This window comes from Sceloporus undulatus, chromosome 3 (assembly GCF_019175285.1).
Source record: "Sceloporus undulatus isolate JIND9_A2432 ecotype Alabama chromosome 3, SceUnd_v1.1, whole genome shotgun sequence".
Classification (NCBI taxonomy): domain Eukaryota; kingdom Metazoa; phylum Chordata; class Lepidosauria; order Squamata; family Phrynosomatidae; genus Sceloporus; species Sceloporus undulatus.
Genome location: NC_056524.1, coordinates 241,513,373 through 241,539,283, shown reverse-complemented (window position 1 = coordinate 241,539,283; position 25,911 = coordinate 241,513,373). Strand labels below are relative to the sequence as shown.

At 39.7% G+C, this 25,911-nt stretch overlaps 3 protein-coding genes across 3 annotated transcripts in view; 2 read left to right on the top strand and 1 right to left on the bottom strand.

Moving 5' to 3' along the window:
• Positions 1 to 3,307, top strand: part of GPR87 (G protein-coupled receptor 87) — a 9,874-nt gene extending 6,567 nt beyond the window's left edge. The window contains exon 2 of the mRNA XM_042460119.1: positions 2,268 to 3,307. Within this exon, the coding sequence (XP_042316053.1) occupies positions 2,268 to 3,307 (1,040 nt within the window). The remainder of the gene's footprint in view (positions 1 to 2,267) is intronic.
• Positions 1 to 25,911, bottom strand: part of MED12L (mediator complex subunit 12L) — a 282,618-nt gene that overhangs the window by 144,689 nt on the left and 112,018 nt on the right. The gene's annotated exons all lie outside the window — the stretch shown is intronic.
• The window catches only part of P2RY14 (purinergic receptor P2Y14), an 8,979-nt gene continuing 5,020 nt past the window's right edge, over positions 21,953 to 25,911 (top strand). Inside the window, exons 1-2 of the mRNA XM_042460110.1 lie at positions 21,953 to 22,141; positions 25,719 to 25,826. The gene's annotated coding sequence lies outside the window, so the exon portion shown is untranslated. The remainder of the gene's footprint in view (positions 22,142 to 25,718; positions 25,827 to 25,911) is intronic.

Sequence of the window (25,911 nt, the reverse complement as noted above, 5' to 3'; positions counted from 1 at the left end):
ATGCCTAACAGCACCCTTTCTACACAGAAACAAATTGGAATTGGCCTTGGAGGTCAGTGCAGGTTTCTTCCAACTAAAGTATTCTTGACAGACAGCCACCTGCTTACATTTCTCCAGCTAACTCATCACCTCTCCTCAAAACATGTTCCACTGTTACAGCTTTTACCATTAGGAAGTTTCTCCAAATGCTTGACAGAAATAGGTTTCCCTGAAGGTTCCTTCCATTCTAATCCTGCCATCTGAAGTAATTGTGCAATTATATGATCCACAATTATTCAGATTTAGACTTAACATGCATATACTGTAATATATACGATAAAGGTGCATGGGTGTGTGGACAAATAGATAGTTTCTGGATTCTCTACGTACCAAATTCTGGGGCTGTGGCTCTCAACTTGTCAGCAAAAAGACCAATTAATAATAATGATAATGATAATGATAATAAAAATAATAAAATTTATTTATGTTTCCCCGCCTCTCCCAGTGAATCGAAGCGGGGTTACAGATTAAATAAAAGCACAAAGTGTTTACATCAAAATTCAATTAAAAGCAGCTAAAAACAATAAAATATCCAACATCAGACAATAACAATAGCATCAACAAGCAAGGCAGGGATCATACACAGACAGGGGCATATCATTCATATCATATCAGGGGGGTATTCATATCAGGTGGGGTATGCTTGGCTAAAAAGCTCAGTTTTAACTGCTTTTTTAAATGTTTCTAGCGAGGCCGCCGAGCAGATCTCCTCAGGGAGACTGTTCCAAAGTCTCGAACCGTTGATAAGAATGCTCTTTGTGAAGTAGCAACATATTTAGAGGTTATTTCCAATCAGTTCTTACCTGATGTTCTAAGAGTGCGGGGAGGATTATATAGGGAGATGCGGTCCTGTAAGTAACTCGGGCCCAAGCCATGTAGGGCTTTATAGGTAATAACCAACACCTTGTACTGTGCCTGGAAGCAAATAGGGAGCCAGTGAAGATCTTTTAAGTTAGGTGTAATATGGTCGAACCTTGATGAACCGGTGACCAATCTAGCTGCCATATTCTGCACTAACTGAAGCTTCCGAGCTTGGTACAAGGGTAGCCCCATGTAAAGCGCATTACAGAAATCTAGACGAGAGGTTACCAGAGCGTGTACCACGGTTTCAAGGTCCCTTCAACCAACCTATGACCCTCCCTATTAGGGTTGCCATAATTGTCCCAATTCAAATATGTAAAAATCTTTTTTTAAAAAAAATAGATTTTTTAAAAATATTCTACTCTAAATAATTTTCCTAGCATCTATGTCCAAATCTTTGTCTAGCACATAAAAACCACTTATCATTCCTTAGCAAACTATATCAATATCACCTCTCAGAATTCCAATGGAAAAGGTAGAAAAAATCTTTCCTGTGCTTTTTAGAAACAGGTATAAAGTCATTCCTTCAAGACCCATATGTCATAGCCTCTACTTCAAAATAGAGATTGGAAAGACAGGGCACTATTACCTGAAGTGATGCTTGGATGTTTGCTCCTAAAATATTTTAATGGTGGACCAAAGTGGTAGAGTTGCTGCTTCAAACAGTTTCTACCCTGCCAGCTCACATCCATGTTTCAAGGACCAACCTATGGGGGCACACTCAATAGTTTAAGAACAACCAAAATGACCCTCCCTATCAATCTGAATTCCCTCTTTTTTGCTCATTTTTCTCTGTATTTCAAACAACCTCGGTCCCACCTAAGGACAGGTACAGGTTGATTCACCCTTATCTGAAATGCTTGGGAAGAACAGCATTTTGGATTTCAGATTTTTTTCAGATTTTTGAATATTTAGATATATATACTGAGATATCTTGGAGATAGGGGCCAAGTCTAAAACGTGAAACACAATTATGTCTTGTAAATCACTTATAAACATAGCCAGAAGGTAATTTTATACATTTTTTTAAAAAAGTGATTGAAACAAAGTTTGTGTGCACTGAAGCATCAGAAAGCAAAGGTATTACTGTTTCAGCCACTCATGTGGACAATTTTGGAATATTTTAGAAGTCTGGATAAGGGATATTCAATTTGTATAAGACCACAAAGCATTATATGTACACTATCTAAGCAAAAGATTCAGGAAAGTGTTCCAGGTAATGATGACTAAAAAGAGAAAATACCTTTTTTACTCCTCTGAATATCAGGCCCATTCTACATTATTGTTTCTATAGTTACATAAAATCAACAAATGAACAGCCATAATTTTTAACCAGCTCAGATTCTTTCTTTCCATCATTCCTGTAGATAATCATCATCTGAGTCAAGACATCGCTACTTTAACCAATTATTCACAAGAACTACCTGGGAATTCTACCAGTAATGAATTTACAACCATTGTATTGCCTGTGCTTTACCTCATCCTATTCCTGGCAAGCATCCTACTGAACAGTTTGGCAGTGTGGATTTTCTTCCACATCAGAAATAAGACAAGCTTTATCTTTTATCTCAAAAATATTGTAGTTGCCGACTTGCTGATGACACTGACATTTCCATTTAAAATTATTCAAGACTCAAGACTGGGACCGTGGCACTTCAATCTTTTTCTTTGTCAATATACAACTGTATTGTTTTATGCCAATATGTACACTACAATCATGTTTCTTGGACTTATTAGTATCGACCGATATCTAAAAGTGGTGAAACCATTTGGAGACTCCAGGATGTACAGCATGACTTTCACCAAGATCCTGTCTGCATGTGTTTGGATTGCGATGACATTTCTAGCCTTGCCAAATGTAATCCTTACAAATGGTTACCCAAGTAGGAAAAATGTTAGTGACTGCTTAAAACTGAAGAGTCCTTTGGGAGTCAAGTGGCACAAAGCAGTCATTTACATCAATAACAGCATGTTTTTCATTATCCTGATCGTATTAATAGGATGCTACATTGAAATATCAAAGTATATCTATAAATCAAGTAAACAATTTATTAGCTGTTCAAGTCGCAAACGGAAGCACAACCAAAGCATAAGAGTAGTGGTAGCTGTATTTTTCACTTGTTTTTTACCATATCATTTGTGCAGAATACCTTTCATTTTTGGACATCTGGATAAATTGTTAGATGATTCAGCACACAAAATCCTTTATTACTGCAAAGAAGTGACACTTTTCTTGTCTGCATGCAATGTGTGCCTAGATCCAATCATCTATTTTTTCATGTGCAAATCATTTTCTCGACGGCTTTTTAGGAAATCAAACATGCGAACAAGGAGCGAAAGCATTAGGTCACTTCAGAGTGTCAGACGTTCAGAGGTGCGCATATATCATGAATACACTGATCTGTGACATTATCTTCAACAGTAAGACTTTACTGACTTGTATCAATATGTTTGTTGACTGTAAATAAAATACTTTGGTTATAGGTGTTCTAAAATCTGACAAGAGAAAAATTTGCAGTTTCCCTGTTGTCTCACATAATATGAAGGGAATGGAAAATACAGTGCACTAACCATGAGAAAACTGCAAGAGTTCTTATAGTACCTTGAAGACTCACCAGTGTTATTATGGCATATATTTTTGTGATCAGTAGTGGCTTCCATGTGAATGGGAGTGGTGATTCTACTTTAGGTTTTAGTCTGAACTTTAAAGGTGCTATTCTTTGGAAAAACTAGGTAGCTCTTTTAAGTTCAGATTAAAGAATGATGTGGATACACCATCTTACTGATATGGACACTGTCCACCTCATCATATGAATGAAATATGACCTTCGTTTTCAGAATTATATTTGCATGCTTGGGTACATGATGCAGTTATAAACAGTGGCATCAGAAGGAAACTGGATGACAAAATACAGACAGTGATAATTAGTTTAGGCCATTAACAAGGCAGCAGTTGGGCAGTAACATAGATTTCCTTGCACTGATAAGCTCATTAAAACATATATGATATGATCAAAAGTATTTGTCCCTTATAAGCCTCAGGAGATAGAGTTGAAACTTTGGATGAACACCTGCCAGCTGTTTTCCATTGAAATAGCTCAGAAACTACCATCTTGAGGTCGGTAACAAGAATGCCCTGGGACACTGAAGTATTCTCCCACTGGTTTTTCAATACTGTAGTTTCTATTGTCATCTTTATACCTTTCTGGATTTGACATAGAACAAATATATTTTGGAATATTTGCATATACATACTGAGATATCTTGGAGATGGGACTCAGGTCTTAACATGAAATTCATTTATGTTTCATTTACACCTTATACACATAGCCTGAAGGTAATTTTATAGAATATTTTCAATAATTCTGTTCAAGATAAAAAGTGTGCGTACACTGAACCATCAAAAAGTAAAGGTGTCACTGTAGGGCCACTGCGTGGAGAAGATGGCAAAATGCTAACAGAAGACAGAGAAAAGGCAGAATTACTCAACACTTTCTTTGCCTCAGTCTTCTCAGAAAAGGCAAAGGGTGCTCAACCTGAGGATAATGGAGCAGAGGACAGAATAGGGGAATTTCAGCACAGAATAAGTAAAGAGATAGTAGAAGAATACCTTGTTAATCTAAATGAATTTAAGTCTCCGGGACCAGATGAACTACATCCAAGGGTATTAAAAGAACTGGCAAATGTAATATCGGAGCCATTGGCAATAATCTTTGAAAACTCCTGCAAAACAGGAGATCCCAGCAGACTGGCGGAGGGCAAACATTGTCCCCATCTTCAAAAAGGGGAAAAAAGAGGATCCCAACAATTATCGTCCAGTTAGTCTGACATCAGTACTAGGAAAGATTCTGGAGCAGATCATTAAACAGAGAGTCTGTGAACATCTAGAAGGCAATGCCATAATCACAAAAAGTCAACATGGGTTTCAGAGAAACAAGTCATGCCAGACAAACCTAATCTCTTACTTTGATAAAATTACCAGCTTGGTAGATGAAGGGAATGCTGTGGATATAGTATATCTTGATTTCACTAAGGCCTTTGACAAGGTTTCCCATGACATACTTGCAAACAAGCGTGTAAAATGTGGGCTAGACAAAGGAACTGTTACATGGATCTGTAATTGGTTGACCGGCCGAACCCAAAGGGTGCTCAACAATGGCTCCTTTTCATCCTGGAGAGAAGTGACCAGTGGGGTCCCACAGGGCTCTGTCCTGGGCCCAGTGCTATTCAACATCTTTATCAATGACCTGGATGACAGAATTGGGAGCATACTTATCAAATTTGCAGATGACACCAAATTAGGGGGAATAGCTAATACCCCAGAGGACAGGATCAAGATTCAAAATGACCTGAATAGACTAGAAAGCTGGGCCAAAGCTAACAAAATGAAATTCAACACGGAGAAATGTAAGTTATTGCACTTAGGGCGGAAAAATAAAATGCACAGATATAGGATGGGTGACACCTGGCTGAATGAAACTACGTGTGAAAGGGATCTAGGAGTCCAAGTAGACTACAAGTTGAACATAAGTGAACAGTGTGATGCGGCAGCTAAAAAGGCCAATGCTATTTTAGGCTGCATCAATAGAAGTATAGTGTCTAGATCAAGAGAAGTAATAGTGCCACTGTATTCTGCTCTGGTCAGGCCCCACCTAGAATATTGTGTCCAGTTCTGGGCACCACAATTCAGAAAGGACATTGAGAAACTGGAGCGTGTCCAAAGGAGGGCGACAAAAATGGTGAAAGGTCTGGAAACCATGCCCTATGAGGAACGACTTAGGGAGCTGGGGATGTTTAGCCTGGAGAAAAGAAGGTTAAGAGGTGATATGATAGCCCTATTTAAATATTTGAAAGGATGTCATACTGAAGAGGGAGCAAGCTTGTTTTCTGCTGCTCCAGAGAACAGGACCCGGAGCAATGGATGCAAGCTACAGGAAAAGAGATTCCACTTGAACATTAGGAGGAACTTCCTGACAGTAAGGGCTGTTCGACAGTGGAATGCACTCCCTCGGAGGGTGATAGAGTCTCCTTCCTTGGAGGTCTTTAAACGGAGGCTGGATGGCCATCTGTCGGGGATGCTTTGATTTGGATTTCCTGCATGGCAGGGGGTTGGACTGGATGGCCCTGGTGGTCTCTTCCAACTCTATGATTCTATGATTCTGTCTCACCTACCCATGAAATAAGTTTCAGATTTTTGCACATTTCAGATTTTCAGATTAGGGATATTCAATCTGTATTTTAAAAGAAAACAATGGAGGAACACGCTACAAATAAAAGATTTTGTTAAATTAAAATGACTTAGCCTTAAAGGGGCCCTAAGATTCTTTGCTGTTTGTTGTAATTGAGTCAGTGTCGGGAAATTGTAAGAATGAACATTGAAACCAAGCTTTTGTGGATTTCAAAATTATTAGAAAAGCTATACTGTGCCATCTAGTGGAGAAAAGCTTGCTTCTATTATAACACTAGCAATTCTTAAGAGTTAGGGCCCTTTTACATTACACAGCTATAGCACAATGATTCTACATTAATCTTTCCAGCCTATGGAATCTTGACAAATTGATGTTTGTTTTTGTTAGCTGCCTAGGAGTCGACTTCGACTCATGCAACTCTGTGTATGAGACATCTCCATGACCCTGCAGATTCAGGCCTGATTGTGTCTTCCTCTCTTTCTACTGCCTTCCACCTTCCCCAGCATCACCACCTTCTCATGATGTGGCCGAAGTATAACAGCCTCGGTTTAGTCTTCTTGGCTTCCAGGGAGATTCCAGGCTTGATTTGTTCTAGGACCCAACTGTTTGTCTTTTGAGCCATTCATGGTTTCCTCAGCACTTCTTCAGTACAACACCTTCCTAATCTTCATTCTTCACTGTCCAACTCTCACATATTTAGAGTTCTCAGCCACAGACCAAATACAAACCCCAGGCTTCCACAGTATACATCCATAGAAGTGAAAAATGTGGAAGCACCCTTACAAATAATTTTGCCATCTATCACATATGTTCAACTGAGATTACATAAGATCTAAATTAGGCCACAATCAAGTTAGGTCAAGAACACTCTCCTGAGTTAAGACCCTTTAATGCCTCTGCTCATAGCACTTAGGATCATAAGCCTCTAGTAGTCCTTTAAGTCCCAGTCTCATGAGCCAAGCCATTTTAACAGTAAACAAGAGATCAGGAGAGAATTCACTACGTGTGGCACTGCATCTCATATTCTTCTTCAAGAAAAATAAATACCAATCAGAAAGAAGTCCAGATAACATCTGTTTAACAAGTTTCCTCCTAAACTTTTTTATGCATCATGGGAGTGAGAAGTATTAAAATAAGACAGTGTGACACAAGATTTTCTTTGTTATATTTAGTGCAAGCCATAAAAGTCAAAAGATTAGAACATATCATTTTGAGTACTGCCAAATGTCATAGGTTTAAAAAATAAATCTTATGAACTGCAGGTATACTGCACAGTCAAAAGGTGGCAATACACTCTTGTTGATTAATACAATAAGGAACACATTTCCATAGAAGTCGAAGGCTTTCATGACCAGCATCCATAGTTTTTTGTGGGTTTTTCGGGCTATGTGGCCATGTTCTAGAAGAGTTTCTTCCCGGCGTTTTGCCAGCATCTGTGGCTGGCATCTTCATTCTGGCAAAACATCAGGAAGAAACTCTTCTAGAACATGGCCACATAGCCCGAAAAACCCACAAAAAACTACATTTCCATAGACATTCCCACTAGCAACACTAACATGAATATCATTAGCAGGACCCTTTGTGGGTTTTAAATCACAAAGAGTAATTATTTTTAAAATGTCTTATAGTTATTATTTTTTTGACTTGCTGAGTATCTCCAGTGACAGTGCTATAACTTTATGGGACTGCTGCATTTTAGAAAGCACAGATCACTTAGATTCTAAATTTCAGTGGAGTGGATAATATGCAGCTAATGAAACATATGAAGCCCTATGCAAAGGTCCCTTCCATCACCAGTTCCAACACTGCCACAGAAATAACAGCATTATTCACAAGAAATACAAAATGTGGAAAACATGTGCCTTTTTCCAGGCACAATCATACTCCCAACAGGCTGCCAAAACCACAATTCTCATGGGAAACAACAAGCACTCTAGCAGCATTCCATGCTTCCCAATGGTAACTGCAATGGGGCGAGGCATTTTTTGTAGTCAGAGCTATGATAAGATCCATCTTACACATTATGGCCCTTCTGTGAAGATCAGCCCTCCATACACATTATTATTATTATTATTATTATTATTATTATTATTATTGGAATAAACAATCAAACAATGGGGCTACGTATTGAATTTAATTGATCTAGATACATAAGTAAACTTCACAGCCTTTTGACATGTTAAAAACCTGAACAGGAATTACGCCAATGTCATCCAGGGGTCAACAGCACAGTTCAAAGAATCATCACAGAACTGTCAACAACCAGAAACTTATCTACTGAAAGCGCAGTTCCAACAGCTGTATTATGACACTACCAGGCATTAGAGGAACAGAAGAGTCTCACAGTCTGTTTGTATAGTCTGTCGAGAGACTGTTTTCTGTTATATTTTTCTGTAACAAATAGGTCTGTCTGTTGTGCTTATGTACAAGTGTTTACACAGTTCATTTTTCCTTTAATCTCCTCATAAGGACAAAGACAGAGACTCAAAATATATTTGCGCTCTCTTCTTCAAGCAATTATGATGTGAGAAAGTGTTCGTGCTAGCTTTCCATAATGTTATTTGCCAGAAAGTTGGAGCAGTTCAACATCTCAGTTGTAGACTTCTCCTCCCCTAGAAAAGTATTGTTGTGATGGCCTGTAGTCCAAAATATTGTTTGTAGGCACATTAAAAGAGTCTCTTTCCTCAGACTGAAAATTTATTTATTTATTTATTTATTTATTTATTTGATTTCTGTGCGACCTTTCTCCCAGAAAGGAGCCAAGGTGGCTCGCAAACAAAAACACATTTTGGATTGGGTCAGGAACTTCTATCTAAAGAGAAGAACACTGGGAGAGACTGGAAGAAGGTCATGAGTACCTGAAATTAGCCCAGCAAGCTTCAGGACGTTCCCTGGGGCAGAAGAAAGGAACCTGAGGAGGCTGAATACTATTGTAAATGAGCAAACAAGGGTTTGTATTTAAAGTAAGAACCTAGTTTAGGATAGGAGAACACAAACACTGGTGTCTGTATGTGATTTTCCCTCCCAGCTGTTTGGTAGTTTCAGGAGCCCCCACTGGCAATGTCTTGCAGTAAACCACAGGGAATATGTGCCTTTCTAACTTTCTTAGAAGACCATCAGGCTTCTAGAAATCTCCAAGATGCAAGATTCACCTCTGAAACAAAGCATGTGTTGCTGCATGACTTAACTGCAGAACTGTAATTTTGTGAAACTGTGCACTTCCAGTTACCACCAAATATTGGAAAGTACATTGTAGGTGAAACCTACAATAGTCCAAAACACGCTGCAGAAAGAATCCAGTTTGAGACCGCTTTAACTACCCTGGCTCAGTGCTAGGGAATCCTGGAAATTGTAGTTTATTGTAGCACCAAACCTCTCTGACAAAGGAGGCTAAATGTCTCGCAAAACTACAGTTCCCATAATTCCCTAACATTGAGCCAGGACAATTAAAGCAGTCTCAAGCTGGATTATTTCTGCAGTGTGCTTTGGACAGTAGGATCCTGAACTGAAACTAGGTCCCAAATCCACTAAAGTTGTCTATTCCTGCCATAGCTGAACACAGAGGATACCTAGTGCTAATTTTCCCCTTTTATTCCTTTATTGTTGTTGCTGTTGTTGTTGTTCTAATAATAATTCAGAATCCCGAAAACAATGGTTTTGTAGAGAATTCGAGCATTTTTTATAATAATATAAAAATAGATCTACAGTACTGGATCAGATCAAAGGCCTACTGATTCTAGAATCTTTTTCTCACCGTGGCTAAATAGTGGGTGTGAGAAGCTCACAAGCAAGACTATGAGATCAAGCCAGCAATGGTATCAAGAAGCATACTGCTTCTAATCCTGAAGATACCATCATGACTAGAAGCCAGATAAAGATGGGCTCATACTCCATTAATGTAGCTAATTCCCTTCTAAAGCTATCTAAATTAGTAATCATCATCACACTCTCATAGCAAATTTCTCAGCTTAACTGTACATTGTAAATTACTTTTCTCTGTCCTGAGTCTCTGACAATTCATTTTCATTGAATGACTTTGGCTTCTAGTAGTTGGAATGAAGAAAACCTTCTATAACCTTCTTCTCCAAACAGTACATACTAAAATTAAAACCAAAAGTTTATTAAATAAATCTTTTGTTTGTTTGTTTGTTTGTTTTATATACCGCTATTCCAAAGATCATGGCGGTGAACAGCAAGTAAGCTAATTAGCAAGTAAGCTAATTTGCCCCCAACAGTCTGGGTACTCATTTTAGCGACCTCAGAAGGATGCAAGCCTGAGTCGAGCTTGGGCCCTTTTGCTGGTCTTGAACTCGCAACCTTGTGATTTTGAGTGAATGGCTGCAGTACAGGCATTTAACCACTGCACCACCAGGGCTCCATCTGGTGGCCTTTTACCCATTTCCCCCTAACAAAAAGCTTCTATTACAATTTTTCTTCTTAGAGAAGTTAATCTAGCCTTCAGGTTGCTATTTGTTCAACCTTTCCTAGCTCTACAATACCCTTTTTGTGATTTCCTGACTAGAACTGTACACAGTATTAAACATGTAACATTGTCATTTCCTATATTTATGAAATGGCATTCTGATATTAGCTGTTTTATTACTGAATTTTCCTCAGTGATCCCTGACAGACTATTTACTTTTTTCATAGCCATTGCATACTGGGTGGGTTATGTGAGGCATATGTATGTGTTTATACAAACAAAAATACATTTGCCATATAGAAGCTAGATGGTCCACATAGAAAAAATGGCACCCCTATCCTCAACAAGCTATAGTTGGCTCTTCGTATCCATACTGTTCTGTTCTGCACACACACCCACTAAATAGCAAAATCCAAGGGACCTCAAATCCCTTCGTTTCCAATGGTGGTGCGATGTGCATGCAACTGCACTGGAGCAGCTGCATGCTTGCACCACCATCAGGGAGAACAGGGTGGGACACTTGTGGATGCTCCAGTCTGCAGATGTTCCATTCATGGAAGAAGAGAGCTGGCTGTATTTTAACTATTTTACAGGTTGTAAGTACAGTGGACCCTTGTTTTACGCTGGGGTTTGGTTTCAGTATCTCTCATGGATAACAAAATCCGTGTATGCTCAAGTCCTATTAATATAATGACATAGCAAAATGGTGTCCCTTATAAAAAATGGAAAATCAAGGTTTGATATTGGAAATTTATACTTTTTTTGAACATTTTCAAACCGTGGATACTTGAACCTGTGTATAAGACTCGTTGCTTCAGATGAAAAATCAGGTGAATTGACGGTCAAGAGTGCCTGCTATCAGCTTCAGCTGATACGCCAGCTGCGCCCTTTCCTGGAACCGGGGGACCTCGAAATGGTAGTACATGCACTGGTAACCTCAAGACTTGATTTTTGCAATGCACTCTACATGGGGCTACCCTTGTGCCTAGTCCGGAAACTTCAACTGGTACAGAATATGGCAGCCAGATTGATTACAGGAACAACTAGGAATGACCATATTACACCAATATTGAAATCACTCCACTGGCTGCCTATTAGTTTCCAGGCACAGTACAAGGTATTGGTTATTACCTTTAAAGCCCTTCATGGCCGGGACCCAACCTATTTAATGAATCGCCTTCTTCCATATAATCCACCCCATGCACTCAGATCCTCTGGGAGGAATTTGTTGCAGTCTGTAAAGACCAGATTGACTGCGACCTCCCAGAGGACTTTTTCCGCAATCGCTCCCACCTTATGGAATGGCCTGCCGGATGAGATCCATCAAATTACCAACATAGATAGCTTTAAGAAAGCTGTCAAGATGGACCTCTTCTGGCAGGCCTTAACAGAACAGCACCCGGCCACGTAAAGATCCCCCCACAGACATATATATGTGATGACTCTGCCCACTATTGTTCCATTGTTTTTAGATTTTAGTCTTTGTAATTTTAATCTCTAGAACTGTTTAATCCTTTTTTAAGGAGGGGGAATTGTATATATTATTGTATCATTTTAATGTTGTACGCCGCTTAGATTGTCGAAACAAAAAGCAGGATATAAATAAAAGTTTTATTATTTATTTATTTAAGAAGGGCCGACTGTATATGTAATAGCCATGCTATTTATCAATATTCTCTCTATCATTCATCCTTTCTATTTCTTCAATTACTATTACTAATGTACACAGTAATTTATTGACATGGCCTGGAATTAGATATAGCATGACTGCTGTCAAAATCAATAGCCCCAATTCTTTTCTGTAACATCTAGTAAGAGTAGATAGGGCTTATAACATCATTTCACTCCTTATTTTTCCACCTCACTTTAATACCTGTCACTTGCTATAATCAGGGAAAAAATAGGCATTGGAAGTATCTCATAATGTGGTTCTGGTTTACCAGAGATTGGTTAAGAAGACTGGATGCCTTATTTTGGTGACAACCATGTAATCCAGGCTTACAAAAATAGAGTGAGGAAAGTGACTACTTTGAGAAATTTACACAAAGGCTACATGATGAGAGTATGGAATAACTTTCCCAATTTACCAGCCTCTAGAACTGTTGACTAGGGATAATGGGAAGTGCTATCCCATGATAACAATATAGTTCTTAATCTGTCTGTCTTCTGATATCAGAAATACATTAAGTGGGTAAAATATTTCCTATTAGGTATGAACAGTGTTTCTAATAATAAAGAAAAGAAGAAGAAGAGCACGAGTCTTTGATACCATTAATCCAACGTTTATAGCTGGGTGAATATGAACAACAGGCCAGTATGTTACAAGGCCATTAAGTTCACACAACAGTAAAATCAGTATAAGTAACCAATACCCATATTACTAAAAGAAACCAAGTAAGAGACACAAAAGGTAACTAGCTCTCACTAACAGAGTCATTTGATACAAAATGCTGACAATTTGCAAAGAAATAGCCATGTTAGTCTCTAAAAGCATAAAAACAGGAAAGGAGAGGGAGAAAAAACAATGAGGCAGCCCTTGTAAAGGTAACTCGTTTTTATTTTAACGTGAGTTTTCATGGCTATAAACCCACTTCTTCAGATGCAGTACAAAGTGATATTAAAGCCTCAGGTTATAAAGCATACTTATACAATTATGGGAGTGAGATAAAATGTAATAGGTAATATGTAAAATGTAATATCCCTTGCCTTAAATTTTCAAATGGCTGGATAAGGTTAATTGTGTTCAAATGGTTAATATTGATGTGAGAAAGCAATAATCTTAACAAAAGTCAGTTTACCTTGGGTTCCGAACTCTGAGAAAGATTATTTTGGTTATACATGCAGTAACTCTTGTACTAATATATGTAGTGCACTATGAAGCCATTGTCTTTCTTCATACCTCTGCTAATCGATTAGAATTTGTGAGTACATTATAGTTCTATTTAGCTATTTTTCATTTCAGTCTTCCTTTGTAATTTCCTTGTTCAAGAATAGTGACCTATAAATCCCTCACTGGTATGTCCAGGAAAGTTGGAATATCCTGCAGATGATTTTGGATACTGCAATTTCTGATGTCAGTTTTGTATCCATTTAGCCGCTTGTGTCATATTGTCCAATGTAGAAGGGCATTGCTGGCTGAGGGTGACATATATTGTGGTGGAAATTCCTTGTTGAAATAAAAAGCCATAGAAACATGGAGTCGCTTTGGTTAAAGAAAAATAGGTTTTTAAAATAGAGGCTTGGAGTTTAGAAAAAATTAGAGCAAAGGAGTAAAAAGAGCATCATGACCCGTAAGAAGCTGGCACCAACAAAATTAGACATAATATACACAATTTAAGATAAGGATACATTGTTGATGTTCAGAAGCAAGGTTAGAAGGAAAGCTACTAAATTCCTAAAGGAGGGGGTAAGGAGTGATGATGCAGTTTTAATGTATGCATGTATTTCTGTTCTGATTGTAAGAATTCTGTATGTTTAAATTGTAATTAGCCAATCAAGTGTATTGAAGAAGCTTCTTTGTCTTCAATAATATAAAAAGAGCCATTTTGTCTTGTTCGGGATCTCAGCTTTTTGGAACTTGAATTCCACTGAGTTCATTGTTTTCCTTTGTCGACAATTGGAAATAAACTTATGGATTTTAAATTTACTAGGTCCTCTTGTCAATCATTGCTATGCCAGGCCTAGATCTTTAAGTTTCTGAAATTTCTGTTACATTGGAGGAAGAACAAGTAGAGGCACCTCTGATATTGTGTGTAATATTATTGGCCCCTGTAATATTGTTCCCAGAGTAGGTGTGGGGACAGAGTTGGCATCTAGGTTTGTGGCAGGGTCTTGTCCCTGTATGGTATGAGTGTATGTATCTATGATATGTATCCTGTTGTATTTGAGCAGCTGTTTAAGATTTGGAGGCTGTCGGTAACCCAATAAAGGCTTGCCTCTCAGAGTTTGTGAGAGGACTGTGTAATTCTCCAGAACTTATAGTACCTCATTGATGATACTTTTGAGTGGTCTCAGCTGGATACTGTAGGTGACAACAAGGGATGTTCTATCATTTTGTCAATACACTGACAGAAGGCGCTATCTCTCTCTCTTTCAAACACACACACACACATATTAGAGTTAAAAAGATCTGCAACAAGAATGATATGCAACAAGAAAGCCAGGAGGATATATAAAATAGAGTTGCTGGAATTCTGAATAGCAGCAATCCTTAGGAGTAATTCTGCTATTCAGGATTCCAACAACTCTGTTATATATACAGTATTCCTCTAGCTTTCTGTTTTCACTTCTCCAGTCTGTCAACATTTTTGTGTTCACTGAATACACTCAGTCTACTTCACATTATTTTCAGTCCCTTCCCTCTTTAAGTTTTCCCAACCTCTGAACTTGTGCCAATCATGTGGTTCCCACAAGCTTGCTGATCCCGTCTTCTTGTGTCTCTGTGTGTGTTGGGGGGAAGGGATGATGCCATTTACTATGACAACAATAACACCCACAGCCTCATTACTTCCTCAAAGACACTGCTCACATGAGCAACAAAGAAACTGTGTGTAAGTGCCTCCAGGTTGCTTGTCAATTTATGGCAACTGCATGAATTTCATAGAGTTTTCTTAGGCAAAAAATATTCAAAGGTGGTATTCCCAGTTCCTTCCTCTGAAATATAACCTAGAGCACCTGGTATTAGACTAGCACAATACTCAGGCACTTCCCTTTTCTAGAGTGAAGAAATGTGATTCATTTCATAAAAGACAGTGGGTTATTTCACAGAAAGCAATTGTTCATTCATGTAATTTACCCATATGAGCCTTCTGCTTGTGAAAGCAGTGGTATTGTTGTAAAATTGCAGGGCTGGTTAACTTATTAACACATAAGTTAAGTAAACTACAATTTGAGGCCTCATATTTTGAAGTATCCCTAAATATATTAATAAATCTAAAGTTCATATTTTACAGTTTTTAGAATAATATACATTTTTGGTAGTAGTAATGTTTCTAGAACCTGATATCACAGAGAGTCTCAGCATGCCTTAATTAAATCCTGCAACTTGGGACTATTTCTTCAAACAATTCTGCTGCAAGAATTAATGTAAGATTGGTTTTGTAAAGAAAAAAAACTGCAGGCTCTACTACTTCTGGAAGAAGGGAATTATATAAGTAAGATGAGCACTAAAATAAGTTAAACTTCTTTGTTTGAAGTCTATTGTATGCCTTTACTGCCTATAGTCCTAATATAAGACCAGGGGTAGGTATTCAGATTTTTTAAACTTTTATTTTTCTGTTTTTATTTTTTATTTTTCTGCAGTGAGTAATGTTAACACATATTGCATTAATGTTTTACAGCATAATGCGCCACCTTCTTTTTTAGTTCTGCCTCCATCATACATCAGTTTATATCTGACATAAGGAAATACCAAATAGCATTTTATATTGGTGTTGGTGTTGCACTCACTCAGTCAATGAAGATTTTCATACTTGGCTCCATCGCTGCTAAAATGTCCTCCAAACATCCCTACAAGGGGAAGAAAGAGCCTGTGTCTGAATGCCAGTCATGCTTCTTGAATTGCCATAGAAACATGGCTCCCTCTTAGCGTCTCTGAATCATTCCTGGGGAGCAGAATTCTTCTGAAAGCAAAGTTTGTGTTCATAGGAAATCTGATCCTTGTGAGACGATTCAGGGACACTACAGACTTTCAGACACAGGTGCTTCCTTCCCTTTTTAGGGATGTTTGAAGGATGTTTTAGTAGCGATGGAGCCAGGTATGAAAATCTTCATCAAAGGCCTGCAAGTGCAATGGGAACAGATCCTGAGCATAAGCTTCCTTGTAGTGCTACAAAACCACCCAGTGTATTATGTTAAATGGAAACTGCAGTGACACTTGCAAAAACTCAACACATTTAATGTATGGTCTGCTATACCAAAGTTGGGTAAAGAGAAAAGTTCAGTAATAATAATAATAATATTTATTTGTATACCACCCTCTGGCAAACCAATCCGGGCAGTTAACAACAGGAAAATATAAAATATGACAATTAAAAACACTTTATCCCTCCCCCCCTTAAGACAGTATTAAACAGTCTAACATATTAAAACACAATATCAATTCATAAAAACAACAGTTAAAAACTAAAACTAAAAACCCTGATATCCCTCTGTTGATCCTCACCATCACTAAGATGGGGCCACGGGAGGAATGAGGGAACAGGGAACCTGGGCCGGGATGGTTAATCTGGAAAGGCCTGCCGGAAGAGATCCATCTTGACCGCTTTTTTAAAGCTGTCTAATGATGTTATCTGACGGATCTCATTCAGCAGGTCGTTCCAGAGTTTGGGGGTGACAGCAGAGAACGCCCTCTGGGAGGTCGCCGCAAGCCTAGATTTTAGAGGCTGTAGTAAGTTCCTCCCAGAGGACCGGAGAGCGCGGGGAGGATTGTACGGGAGGAGGCGGTCCCTGAGATAGCTTAGACCCAAGCCATTTAGGGCTTTAAAGGTGATAACCAACACCTTGTACTGGGCCCGGAAGCTGATAGGCAGCCAGTGGAGGAACCTCAAAACCGGAGTAATATGGTCCCTCCTAGATGTTCCTGAGACAAGCCTGGCTGCCATGTTTTGAACCAGCTGTAATTTCCGAGTCAAGCACAGCGGTAGCCCCATGTAGAGTGCATTACAGAAGTCAAGGCGTAAAGTTACCAGCGCGTGCACAACCGTCTCGAGATCCCTTACTTCCAGAAAAGGGCGCAGCTGGCGTATCAGCCGAAGCTGATAACAGGCACTCCTGACCGTCGCATTTACCTGATTTGTCATCAGGAGCAACGAGTCAAGGAGCACCCCCAGACTGCGAACACAGTCGCTGGAGGAGAGTGTGACCCCATCCAGGACTGGAGGTTGCAACCCAATTCTTGGTTTCGGGGCCGCTACCATGAGCACCTCCGTCTTGTCTGGATTCAGTTTCAATCTTATTTTTCCTCATCCAGCCCATTATCGCCTGAAGACATTTATTGAGAGAAGAGATGCCATCGGAATTCGAGGCCGACGAACGAGATACGGAGAAATAGATTTGGGTGTCATCAGCGTACTGATAACACCCAGCACCATAACTCCGTATTATCTCACCCAGCGGCTTCATATAGATGTTAAATAACATCAGGGACAAAATAGCCCCCTGAGGAACCCCACAAGTGAGGTACCTCTTACTGGAGCTACAGTCCCCGAGTACAGTAGTACCCTCTGAGACCTGCCCGAGAGGAAGGACCGGAACCACTGCAAAGCAATGCCCCCGATACCTAACCCCCTCAGGCGGTCCAAGAGGATGCCGTGATCTATAGTATCAAAAGCCGCTGAGAGGTCTAAGAGCACCAACAGGGTCACACTCCCCCTGTCAATGCTCAGACGCAGATCGTCGATCAAGGCAACCATGGCAGTCTCAACCCCAAAGCCTGTCCTAAAGCCAGTTTGAAATGGGTCTAGATAATCGGTTTCATCCAAGACAGCTTGGAGCTGAAGGGATCACCTTGCTCAAAAATGGCAGCAATGACACTGGCCTATAATTCCTCATATCCAGGGGGTCTAGGGAAGGTTTTTTCAGGAGTGGCCTAACCGCCGCTTCCTTTAAACAAGATGGAACATGTCCTTCCCTGAAGGATGCACCGATGATATCCGTGAGGAATCTCAACAATGCATCCCCCCCTGGACGGTCAGCCATGATGGGCAAGGGTCGAGAGGGCAAGTTGTCTTCCTCACCTTACCAAGCAGCTTGTCCACGTCATCAGTACTTACAGATTGGAGCTGATCCAGTATGACTACATCGGCGGAGTCACTGGACACCTCGCCTGTCGACTCTGTTTCAACGGTGGCATCTAAGTCGGCTCTTATCTGAGAGATTTTGTCTGCAAAGTAGTTGTTAAACGCGTCACAGCAAGGCCGTCGTCGGGTTAAGTAAGGGATTTGGCGCAGGGGGCACCTGCGTCATTTCCATCACCACCTTAAACAGCTCTGCTGGACGGGACTCTGCAAACGCAATACGTGCAGAGGAGAAGGCTCTCTTCGCTGCACGTATTGCCTCCCGATAGGAACGAAGAAAGTTCCTATGGCGAGTTCTGTCGGATAAGAGTCAAGTCTTCCGCCACCTGCGCTCTAGACATTGTCCAAACCGCTTCATCTTCCTCAGCTCTGGTGTGAACCAGGGCCTCCAATTTGGGGCGGGATGGCAAGGGCGCTTGGGAGCGATCGTGTTGATAGCCCTGGTAAGATCGGTGTTCCAGGTATTGACCAGAGCATTGACAGGATCACCGGCAGTATCATAATATCAATCATGTGAGGATCAAGATAACATTTATATCAGGGCTGAGTCCTTTATGGCCCTCCAGGTGCTGCTAGACTCCAGTTTTCATCAGTCCCACAAAAACTGGTAAGGAATTATGAGTACAGTAGTTCATTATAATCTAGAGGGCCACAAGTTCCTCACCCATGTCTCATCCCAAGACAGCAGCACACAAATGGCAAAGTTCACTGACTGGGGAGAAACTATTTAGCATACATTAAAAATGTCAAAATTTCTAGTGTGACATACAGTATTAGAACCTTGTGCAGTAGCAACAAATTCAGATGTTGATCCTTTTGACTGTAGCAACCAAGAGTCTGTTAAACATTAGAGCAAGACTGATCCATTGTGAGCAGAACTTATGGGATCAGATAATGTGTGAGACACAGGACTTTATAACACAGGGGAAAGCAGGGTTTAAACTGACATTATCCCGTGAAAATCACATGATCGCGGTGAAGAGTTTGTTAGAGCATATAGATTTATTAAATTTTGGAGTGTGTGTGGAATTCACTTTGAACCCAAGCTAACCTCCTAGAGGCACCGCCATTTCTCCCAAGCAAAGAGGTCATGTAGGCAGATTGCAGAGGAGAAGGCAGGAGCCCTAGAGAATAACTGGAAATTCCCCACAGGAAGTTTGGAAATTTCTAGACAAGAAAAACCATCACCTCCAAAAACCAACACAATACTGTCTGTTTGTTTTCAGCCCCACCCTTAACAGCTCAGTGATTAAATCAATGGCCACCCATTCATCTGTTTGCCTTCCTCGATTGTGTTCAGATTCAAGTGCATTGCCTAGACTATTCTTCACCTTGGCTTAACAAAAGCCCAAGTCCTTAAACCCTTTGTCTCGGCTGCAGCTAAGCCATTAAATTCATCACTAGAGGCAAGAATTTGTCTATATAACATTTAGATCAGCTCATCTCAGTGTGCTATAGTCAGTAAACTGCCTGGATTCACGTCACACCGGACTCTGATTTTAGCTCACTTGGCCATTTTCCCCCACGTTTCGACGTCCGTGTCCTTCCACCATCTACATTGGATTCCCGGAGAAGCCTTTGGAAGAAAGTATTTCCCATAGATTCGCCTCTCTCAACTTTCTCCCAAATTTTCCTCCTTTACTTTCATTAAGAATTGTGTGTATGTGTGTATGCATGCGCCCTTTGCTGTGTGTTTGTTCTCTTTTTAGTAAATATTTAGACTTAATTGGAGTAGTCTGTCTCAGCGTCGTCTCTCAAGGGATCATTTGGTCTTCTGTTATACACTACAGGACACGGTCCCATGAGGCTGTTGTTAGGAGCCTCCCTCTCAGCAATTTGAGCTAAATTAAGTAATTCCTCTAATCAGATCCTTCCTAACAAGTTGCACATGCATCACAATTAAAGGAGACTTATCCTGGCAATAAACAGATGATAACCAGCAATAAATCATTCATGGGAAAGTCCCACAAATAATTTGTTCCTGGTTATTATCTGGTTATTGCCAGGATAAGTCTTCTTTAATTGTGATGCATGTGCAACTCTTCACCTTGATCATGTGATTTTCACGGGATAATGTGCTTTTAAACCCCCAATTTCCTCCCATGTGATAAAATCTGCAGTTTTAACAGTTCTTCCTGTACACATCTCCCCAGCTGAATGAAGCATCTACATACCAGTACGTCTGCTGCAAGAGACATACACTGTTTGCATATATAATACTCGGCAAAAATTTTTTGCTGAAAGAGACAAATAATGATATGGTATCTCCCTACCCATATCATATATTGATGCTAACTGGATTAGCAACTGAATCTTACAGTCTACAACAGCAATGTAGAATAAGTTCTTCTTCTATGCCTGAAGGTACCAGGCCAGTTTAGGGGGCATAGAACATGCTGTGTGGCACATACAACTTTGTTCTCCATGAAAAGGGGAAAGCCAAGAAGTTCAGAAGGAACAGCTGGGATTATGCAAATGCTGCCCCAGCATCTGCCACCTAAAGCCCATTGTACCAAATGTTAGAGCTACCGCTGAAAATGAGCAGCTACCATATAAATCACAACAAAGAACTATCAAGTGTTATGTCCAGTGCATAGATTGCCACTATCAACAAAATCATGCTGGCAACTTCCACAGGAGACACCTGTGGCACTTATATTGGCTGCCAAGAAATCTCACTTTTTGAAAAATAAATTCAAGTTGTGGTCTTGAATTATTATTATTATTATTCAATTATTCTCTGAAATGTATGCTTGACAGAAAAATGAATTGCCATGCTACCAAAGACATGAGCTTGAATGGTTCTGTATTACATTTAAAAAATAATGTGTATTGAAAATAGAGTTTGTTAAGCAAGTCAAATGTCTTGAATAAGGTAATTGGGGATGTGAGTGGGGATATCTGGCTACTCAAAAGGTCAGTAAAGAGAGATGTGAATTGTGTTGGTTCATAATGATAAATTCCAGAAATATTAGCACAATAGCAGAGATGTAAGTTACTCTGCTGACCATAAGGTCAGCAGATCGGCAGTTCAAGACCCAAACGCCATGTGATGGAGTGAGCTCCTGCCACTAGGCCCAGCTTCTGCCAACCTAGCAGTTTGAAAGCTTGTAAAAGTGCAAATAGATATATAGGTACCACTTTGGTGGAAAGGTAACAGCATTCCATATGCCTTGTTGTTCAGTCATGCGGGCCATATGACAATAGAATTGTCTTTGACAACTCTGGCTCCCTCGGCTTAGTAACGGAAATGAGCACCTTTCCCCTACAGTCAGACACGATTTGACAATCATGTCAAAGGGGAAACCTTTACCTTTTTACCTTTAGCAAAGATGTATGAGTCCCTGTCCTGGGAAAAGAGCGGGAAATAAATAAATAAATAAATAAAGTATGTATAATTTTCAGAGAACTCAGAAAGCATGACTTCCAGAATTACTGAGAAAACATGTCTTCTAAAGAATTCAGCATGAGTTGAGCAATCCAGCAACCACATGAATAACAATTCAGAACACATCCATGTGAGAAAAGAAGCACAGAGGGACTATCATAGTAACTTGGGAACTTCAGGGCATTTCCTCTATTTTTGCCAAGATCTGTAGATTTGTCACTAACTGTTTATAGCTGCCTCTCGTGGTTGTATAAGAGAAGTAGCCAGCTGCAGAACTTGACATTTAACCATTACATAGCAGAAGTAAGAGAACAAGCAACATATTCTTGAAGTCTAATTTTGGAGCTGAAGTAGCAGTTCTATTATTTTAAGCTACGCATTGTGGAGAGCAGGGAACATTATTCCTGCATGAAATTGAAATTCTACCTGAATGTTACGTAGATTGGTAAGTACATGCAATCACATTCTAACATGCATTGGTTGTTTGAGTCTGTTTTTTAAAGATTCTTTCATGTAAAAAATGTGTAGTCATGACACAAGTTCCTTTCTCAGCTAAAAAGCAGCAGTATAGCGAGACTTTTTAAGCTGCTTCCAAAAATGAAATGTATTTGTTTCTTTATATCCTTTAATACTCACAGATAAAAGTAATGTAGAGCGATCTTGTAGCATCTCAAAGGTGCTACAAGATCTCTCTACATACTGATTCTACAGACTAACACAGCTATATCTTTGAGATAAAAGTAATGAGAATGTTGAATATTTACTACAACTTGGTCTAACCAGTAAAATCACTTAAATAATACTGTTGCTACTGACTCCTGTCTTCATCAACATAAATAGGTTTAGGGGTTTTTTCCCATTAATATTTTATCCTATGTCACACATTGGCTCTCTCAAGGTTTTTTTTTTTATTGTATGTAAGAGCTACAACTGAAATAGATGATGGCAAAGATATTATTTTTAAAATCTCCCCCTCCAAAAAAGGCAAAATAGGAGACAAAATAGCTACTATAATTGTCCTAGTAAATAGTGACATTCAATGAACACTTTACGAAGTATGAGTTTCAGTTATCTGAGTTAGTGGTTCCTTGTGTGTAAACTGGGGCAAAGGGACAGAGAAATCCCACTCTTCCCTCCTTTTCTAATGTTATTATGTAATTATTTCACATTAGAAGATAGTAAAGTGAAATTCATTCTGTTTATTCCACTGAAACATTAGGGGGGGGCACCAATAAGAGAAAATAAAACTTGCATAAATAAAGCCAATAATTTTTCTACAGCATCCTTATAAGCAAAGATGGAGAATTGATCAGTGAACAGTACTGTAAATTTCTTACAGCACATTTTAAAACTAATTCTCACAACAGAGGATGCAGGATTAGAAATGTAGTTTCTCAAATCAAAGCACTAGATTCCCAGCTTCTGATACTGGCTGGATTCCCTTCTAGATGCAAAAGAGAAATCAAGGGCTTTATACATTATGAAAACTGCCCATTTTGACTCTTCGCAAATATTTCTGTTACTCTTCTCTTATGCTCTTCTTAGATTTGCCCCGTGTGAATTCACCAGGAAGATGTTTAATTTCCAGAAAGTTGTGCCACAGATAAAAAGATAAAATTGTGAAAAAGATCACACGGTTCTTGCTAGGAGGGAGCAAAGTTCCTGAGATGAACAGGAACCTGAGCCAAATGGTGCCTTCCTCCAGCATCTGTCAAAATGGGGGCAGAGTGAAGGCTCCCCAGCTGCAAACCCTTTCTGATCCAAATGACATTTGACTGTCTCACCACCAAAATGGGGGAAAATATTTTAGAAAAATCTGTTTTTTTTCTCAAGTTTCCCTGTGCTTGGCTTTAAGGAAAGGATAAAAAGGGTTCTATTCTAATCCTTCTCTAATGCAAGTATGAGCTCAGTATTCCAAACCACAGAATCCATCAGACAGCAACAGGTAGGCATATCAGCACAAGTACATACAAAACACTCACCTGTTGAACAATAATGGCTGGGGCTGTGTTGGGAATGCAGAAAGTAGTGCAGTTTTGAAGGAAGGAAAACAAGTTTAGAAACATGCAAGTATACCATGACATTTGGGAATTATGATTCTGTATGCTTACAGCATGCTCCTAAACAAGTTCTACTCAGAGGTTAGTTTAACTGAGTTCAAGAGCACTTACTTCTTAGTGTTGATATCTAGTAATAATGCAGTCTTCAAAGGCAGAGGACATAGGTCAAGTTTATGGGATAGAAGTTATTGAGGGCGGAAATGTTTGGTAGAGAGCCAGTATTTCAAGCATAGTTATTGCTCTTGCTTATTTTCTTATGTTAAACCAAATGAAGGAAACTAACAGAATCATAATTTAATCTTTCCTCCTGCCTCCCCAAAAATTCCTGAAAACATCTTTGAAGATGTCTCAAGAGGGGGGGGGGGAACCTGGTGTAAAACACTATTTTTTCACAGGTCTTAAACACAAAAGAAATCTAATTTTATGTAGAGTTTATTTCTGAAATCACTTTAGCCTTCTAATCTCTAGACCCAGCACACCCTGTGTGTTCATTACAGTTGCTCCTACCTGCCCTTTCATTCTGTCTTACCCATTGCTATTGTTCACTTGAGAGGCAGTTTTCAAAGTTTCATGCCTTAAAAAAAGAACAGACCAATCAAATTCTGCCATGCATGCAGCTATATTCTTCAGCAAAGATATCTGCTGTGGGAAGGAAGCTGCCCAATAAGACAACAACACAGAATTGGAGGAAAAGGCCACAACTTTATTAACAAACAACACAAAGGGTAGGGTTGGCCCAAAGCATAAGGTCTGGATCTGGAAACATCAGTCAACACTCAGGTTGATTGATGTAAGGTTGTTTGGTCACGACCAAGCATTGGGATGATGTAGGGGCAACAGAAACGCCCTCTCGCATATATCCAACCGGTCTGTTGCAAATTTCCCTAGTCACCGAGAGATGTTCACTCAGTGTGGCCGCCGCAATGGCCACACCACCTGTCCTCAGTGCTCCCGGGCCCAATGGACTCCCAATCCAATGCTGCTGCCCTAAAACAAAGTTGTGATAAAAACAACCTTGCCAATGGAGGGAGGGTGGGAGAGGCGAGCTAAAATCACCAGATGGCATGTGACGTGGCCTTAAGTAGGCCCATCCACCAATAGGGGGCCTGGAAAGAGCGGAGGCACTGCCTCCCAGGCCCCTACCACCAATAGGCTTCACTCCAGGGTCTCAGCCAGCCAATCATGGCCTCTTCCCTGTTGCAATGCAAGCTGGAACATGTAGTCCTAGCACCTGGTGCAAAAGAGCTGCCCTTTCCACCCCAGCAACCAATAGGTGGGCTTTCTTGCCGGCCCAAAGGCTGCTGGGGTGAGACAGGCCTCCACAATTGCAGAAACTAGGGTGCCTTCTGCCCAAGCAACAATACTGACCCAGTAAATTGGACGACATCATTAATGGCTTCAAAGAGGCCCATAATTATGCTTTCTGTTGATCTGTTTAATACTTGTGATCACATAATTTGTAAACTGGAGAGATTTTCAAAAACTGAGAGCAGACTCCAAACAAAGGAGCAACATTTCACCAGCGGTCAGTACATCAGCACAAGTTCAGAGGGTAAATGAAACAGAAGGCTGCATCATCTTCTAAGTTTCTAAGTTGTAAAAAGTTCTGGTCCCACCAAGCCAGTACAACGTATTTCAGCATGAACTTAACTATGAACAAAGAATGCCTGTCACCATATGTTGCCCCTAAATAACCTAAACAATGCTTTTATAAAACTCAACCTCCCAACTGCTACAGATCACAAGAAAGGAATATTTTTGTATATTTAGGAAAAGGAAAAATTTCACAGAGACTGAAAGTGGCAGTGGTGGATTCAGTTCTGATAAACATGCTTTCAGTGCCTTTTGCAAAATCTTTTAAAAACAATTACGACAGTAAGGAGCCTCAGACAAGAGGAAAGATTATTTTCTTATGTTAAATTTTACCATATTAAAAATGAAATTCTAATTTTTATCTTACAGCTAAGCACTCTTCCCTCTTGTACATAAAGACCACTGTCTCATGTTCCTTAACAGAAAATCAGTGACCAAAGGAATCATCAGAACAACATGCAAAGTCAAGATTAAAAGGTAAATAAAGTTTGCACTCCATTGAAGATTCCACCATCCATGTGTTGACACTAGCTTTTAGTTTTAGGGATGGAATTTTAGTTTG